General features: G+C 41.3%; 1 protein-coding gene across 1 annotated transcript; it reads left to right on the top strand.

Annotated features, from left to right (window-relative positions):
- The first annotated feature begins 201 nt into the window (after positions 1-201).
- LOC109463869 lies at positions 202-1,593 on the top strand. Its single transcript, XM_019760739.1, has 2 exons — positions 202-286; positions 412-1,593. The coding sequence occupies exon 2, from the start codon at positions 413-415 to the stop codon at positions 1,469-1,471; it is 1,059 nt and encodes a 352-aa protein (XP_019616298.1). The 5' UTR covers positions 202-286; position 412; the 3' UTR covers positions 1,472-1,593.
- Positions 1,594-6,203: the final 4,610 nt, after the last annotated feature.

The raw sequence follows: 6,203 nt of genomic DNA, 5'->3' as shown, positions 1-6,203 counted from the left end.
AATTATTTGTTTTATTGTCTGCTGCTACAAAGTATGTTATCATGATTAGTAATTATCATAATCTCAATTACAGGGAGGCCCTGGAAAAAGTAGCTGGCCTTTTCTGCATGTTTTTTTAATATGAATATGTATTAAGCTTTGTTATTACCGTAAATGATTTATTTCATGTGTGATTAAAGAACACTTATTGAAACAACTCCTTGGACACTCTTCATGACAGCCTGGTCGAGGTGGAGATTAAAGTGAAGAAACTGTGGCTGCAGAGGCAGTTCCTCTTCAACCTCGAGTAAGTACACATTTTACGCAAAAAATGGTTTTGAGCACAGTATCTAAAATAGCCTTGATTTGTTAAAGATAAACACTCAACATACAATATTTTAGAAACTCACTCAAACACCTCTATCCTCACAGGATGAAGGACGCAGACCTCCCCGCAGAGCCTGAGTTTGTTCCGACTGTCAAAGATGTTCCCGATGCTACAGCTGTGGAACTTCATGTCCCCAAAGGAGGCTGCCGCATCATCGCGGTCCGTCCTGCATCCCCAAACAACCGCGCAGATGGCAGCAGGCAAGCGATCTGCTCCGACAGCAAGGCGCCGGTGGTGGTGGCATCCGGGTCTCCATCAAAAGAGGACACCGAGGAAAGCCACCAAACAAGTGGCAAGAAGTCGGCCAAGAGAGCCCAAATTGATCTGAATCTGAATCGTGTTTTTCACTATAAGTATTATTACTATAAGGAGTGTGAAGTGGGGAGGCCAAGTGTCAACTTGAGCGCTGGTGACAAGGCGGTTCTGACAAACAACGAGATGCTGACAGACGACCTCATCCAGGCTGCCCAGAGGCTGCTCCACCACCAGTACCCGGCACTCCAAGGCCTGGAAGCCCCTACAGTTGGTCTCTGCGAGGACGGGTTTGCCAAGATGACAGGAAAGGGGCTACAAATCCACCACAACAGAAGAGCGCACTGGGTTCTGTCGTCTTACGCAGACGGACAGGTGCGCCTGTATGACAGCATTGGCGCCGACATGACCGCATCTCTGCAAGTCCAGCTTTACCAGACCTACGCCGCGTTTGCAGACCAAGAGAGGAACATCCTGACCATCATTCTACCAGAGGTACACCGTCAGAAGAATGTCTTTGATTGTGGGCTGTTTGCCATCGCCTGGGCAGTGGACATCGCACAGGGACAAGACGTGAGCAGCATTGCGTATGACGACAGGGAGATGAGGAGCCATTTGGAGAAGTGCTTCAAACAAGGGAGGCTCACACCATTTCCTCAGCTGACCAATCGGAGGAAGAAAGTCGGTCTAACCAGGGTCAGCAGAATCTCGCTGGTTTGCTGCTGCAAGCAGGAGGAGGGTCTCGGAAGGATTGAGGCGTGCAGGGCATGCCAGAGGATCTTTCACGTCAGCTGCCTGCCTGTCTGCCCTCCAAGTGATGGCACATGGAAATGTGGAGACTGCGCCGTGTAAAGTACAAAATGCACCGTAAAAACTGGTTAACATCTGGATAAACTGTTTGCCTTCTTGTGGAAGGAAAAAAAATGATAGAAACCTGGCTTGGCCGTCTCAGGAATGATGCCAAAATGTTATCACACCAGTAACTGAGTAATTATTTTTGCCAATTTAGACTATTTCACTATTATTATACATGTATAATCTACACTGTATTTAATATGTCTTTGATAAGTACACTGTCAGGTAATTTGCTGTCAGGACATTTCAAAGATACTAGAAGAATTTCTCTTAATGTATCATGTCACAGTGTGTTATGTGTTACAGTTTATCTGTAAATATGTTTAAAACATTTGTAAATAGCAAGAATTATCAGTTATTTGGTTACAAGACAACAACAATGGTTGAACTTCATTATTTTGTGATTTCAAGATCTGGAAAGGAAATAAGATGGACTTTTGATTTTTTGTTCATGAATGTTCACTGTTCGGGAACAACACTTCTGTCAAATGGTTGCTTTGAAGCTTCATAGTTCTAACTTCTAAGCAAATGTATAATTTTGTCGTATGTATAATTTTGTCGTGGAAGAACTTGCTGTATTAAAAGTTTTACTAAGGACATGGCATCTATAATATTTCTTGTCTCAAACTTTTACGAGATTTAGGCCACACCAATTTACTCAACTGGTTCTCAGATTTGCCCGCGTCTTTTTCTGGTTTGCAAAAGAAAAAAAACTAGTTCAACTAGTTGAAGAAAGCTCCTTGCCTTCCTGGTTGTTACAGTTTATCCATCTTTTGATGCATTGATATTGATGAAAAGGTTAAATTCATTGCTTGAATAATTAGCAAGTAAACAAAAAACAGCATGATATGTTGACCTCCGTACCCTTTGGGGCTATCAGAGGATGCATTTGACTTGACTTTGAATGTCGCTTCCTATTTTTATCTTTAAAAAAATCCGAGGACCAACAATAATTAAATTAGTGTGGGCTTAGAAGTATTTACAACTAACTACATTTTGTTGGTGAAAAGACGGGCTGAATAAAAGTTCAAAGGAACTACAGCTGGTGTGTTACGCCGAAGGGCGGTCATACAGAAACAGAAGCTGGTGTGTTACGCCGAAGGGTCGTTATACCGGCTATACAGATACAGAAGCTGGTGTGTTACGCTGAAGGGCGATTATACCGGCTATACAGATATAGAAGCTGGTGTGTTACGCCGAAGGGCGGTTATACCGGCTATACAGATACAGAAGTCTGCGGCTCCAGCATTATTACTAAAGGATGATGGTGGTGAAGGTTTCATGAAGGCACGAAGAACAGCCCTCAGTCGTCTTGTTGTAGTTGTGCCTCTTAGAGCCGAGCTCTGTGTGGCTGTTGCGCAACGAGTTGTGACAAACTTGAACGCATGACGTATATGGACGTCTTGATTGTCTGCATCTGACGTCACGTCTGACATTAAGGTGCTCGAATGAACATCTGTCAAGAAATAGATCAACTGCAGCGTATCAATTGGGAAGATTACTTTTTGTGATGGATATTTTAGTAAGGGTTAGTCATGTACGCAATGACTAAACGCGGAAATCACTACAACACAAATGCTCGGTGAAAGAGGGGAGTCAACCTAGACCTGTCCATGTCTTTATTGCCTTTGTTACAAACTCAGAAATGGGCTCCCGCAGGTTCACTATAATAGTAAATATGTTGAACAACCCATGTATGGCAGTGAATTGTAATCTTGAAGTACAATATAATTATAGACTGGTTTATTTCGAAAGGAACATACATACAGCATACATATAAGTTGCTAATTGCAGCCCGCAGGCTGAATTGGGCAGCTTTTACAATGAGATACACAGGTAGAATATATTTATGGGTTCACCACACCACGAAGTGGTGTGGTGAAACCATATTGCTTTTTCTGATGTTTCTTCTTCTTCTCCTTCTCCTTCTCCTGCCATTTTTTAAATGGATTCAGCTTCTTCATTTTAGGGCCCAAGGTCCTGAAATTTGGTATGGACGTACAGTGGGCAAATACCCCTAGGCGTTTTTTAAATTATTGTGATACAGGCTTTTAGAATGGTTTTATTTGAGTTTTTTGGCTGTGTTATAGCAAATGTATTACTGTCGTTAGTGTGCCTTGTTTACCACGTTTGGGCATGAGTCATCACAATGGAATGCAGGGCATCAACCAATAGGCATGCAGCTTTCCTCTATTCTTCTTGCTGATTGGCTGTTGGGATTTAACTTGATCAACACCTGCACAGAGCATTTCTACCTGCACAGAGCATTTCTTGCTGATTGGCTGTTGGGATTTAACTTGATTAACACCTGCACAGAGCATTTCCATACTGACAGTATGTCTGTATTCAAGTGTTTTGGTAGGTATTTCAAGCTTTCCTGCTCCAGCATTGGAATGCGGGGCATGGACGTTTTTTATTTTGAAAATCAACAGTTTGCATTATGCAATTAAAAATCCTAACCAATAAAGTAGGGAATAGCTATCCAACTGTTGTTTTAGTTGTATTTTACTTCATATTATAGTTATATCAATGTAAATCATTGTTTTCCCTTGTGTTTCTCATTCTTTCCCTGCCATGTCGTAAAATGTGGTGAACCCATCGCTGTATTTGCTCCAAAGCAAATATTGGCCTTTCTAGTTAACATGTACATAACTTAAGCATAAGCATCAAATATTGCACTAGATTATTGCACTTTTATGTTAAAATTACGGCGTTACAAGATCGGTTACAAATTACATGATATAGCTAAAAACTATTACAACTAACATAAGATAAAACACTATTACAACATATACAGCTATTATAAAAATAATCTACTATAAGTCCAAGGTGTTCAATATGTGCAACATTGAGGGAACCGGGCTACGTAGATATCTTTGTGTCCCTTTGGGTGGTTTGTATCGCCGTGTTTGCCTAAGCTGCATATTGTGTGGGTGGTTACTGTCTGCAGGTAGCCAAGGGGCGTGCCTAGACCTTGTAGCTGAAAGGGCAAAGGCCCGGCACAGGTTACGTCTGCGCTCAGACAGACGTTATTAACTTAATATCGATAATAAACATAATCGATATTAACTTACTGCTCCGGCTGTTCATCACCATTACAAGACCTACGTTAGAGTAAGCGGATATTGTCTGGGCTGGCCTCACTTTACGTGACCAAAGGACTTTAGAATCTGTTCAGTACCAAACAGCCAGGCTTATCAGTGGTCACTTTGGGATCCCATACCCTTCCTACAATAGTCTCTAAACAGAACTGTCTCTACCATCCCTCCAGTTTCGACGCAAGTTTCACACTGCAGTAACCATGTACAAACTGTTGAACGGTCGCTGTCCTCCACACCTGCAAAGTCTGCTACCTCGAGCGCGAGCGTCCGCCACAGAATCCCGGTATCCCTTACGGAATAGTGAACACTTATCCATACCCGTTTGTAGAACCACCAGGTCCCAGAGAACATTTGTGATCAGAGCTATAACCATCTGGAATACTCTCCCTAGCGAAACTCGAACAGCCCGCTCCATCAGCTCCTTTAAAAACAAACTATGGACAATACTTGATAAATACTTGACGACAACTACTTAGTAAAACTGTACGAGTTCAATAGAATTGTATTGACAATGTAAATATAGTACACAACGTAATTATTGTAAATGCATGACGTCTAGGCCAGATTTCATAACCTGTTAACCCTTAGACTGCAGCATCTGTTATGTAATAGTATGTTAACCTGACATGTAACTAGAGAGGCCGACATTTGCTTGGGAGCAAATACAGCATATTTCAGTCCATCTCCCTCCCACGCAAAAGTGGACTATTCCAAACTTACCCCAGTGTAAAACTGGCAAAGATTCTCAAATAAATGAATTATATAATGACAATGACAATGATGTTTATTGCATATTCATGCCCTTCCGGGCTAAATGCATTGGGTGACCTAACATACTGTATGATACTAGTTACTAGTACATAGGGAATTGTATAAGAAGAAAACAAAACAAAACTAACATCTACTGTATACTATAATTCATCTAACTCTAAAGCTTACAATACTAGTAGCTTACTAGTTTCTTCTCTCCTCTTGAGACATGCGTACACGAATTCACAGAGTTTCTCAATCACCTGGTGTTTAGACGATGACATTATGTATGTGAACAGTTCGTCGTTTGTTAACTTTGTAACTCTCTGGCCCAGTTTAATAGTGTTAAAGAGAGAGATGCGTAGATCTCTGTACAATGGGCATTCCAGGATTAAAATGTTTTTCATCTTCTATACAATTATTTTTACAGAGTTCACAGAGCCTATCATTCGGAGGAGTCCGGCTGTATCTACCAGTTTCAATGTGTAGTGGATGGTCGCTAATTCTTAGCTTAGCCATGGCTCGGCGAAAGCTGAAGTTTTCAATGTCCAGATATTTTTCTCTTTCATATGACTGTTTGAATTTTCTGTAAGTTCTTAATTCGTTTCCTTGATTATCTTTTTATACATCTATATAGTAGCTATGTAATTGAGAACAAAGATGCGAGAACAAGCACATTGAATCTCGAAAGCTTTACTAGTCTTATTACTGGTATGCAAATACTAACAATGATGAGATTTGATACATTTTGAAGGTCTTAGGCACATAAAATTGAATGTGTGGGTCATTCCGCACGACTTACGTGCAATGTGACCTCAGGTAACCCGCAATGGAACACGTGTTCCATGGCCAACGGCAGATGGAACAGGCCATTCTTT

The sequence above is a fragment of the Branchiostoma belcheri genome, unplaced genomic scaffold (assembly GCF_001625305.1).
Source record: "Branchiostoma belcheri isolate BF01 breed outbred unplaced genomic scaffold, Haploidv18h27 scaffold13, whole genome shotgun sequence".
NCBI classification, from domain to species: Eukaryota; Metazoa; Chordata; class Leptocardii; order Amphioxiformes; family Branchiostomatidae; genus Branchiostoma; species Branchiostoma belcheri.
The sequence above is the reverse complement of the archived record's forward strand: the minus strand, read 5'-3'. Positions and strand labels throughout refer to the sequence as shown.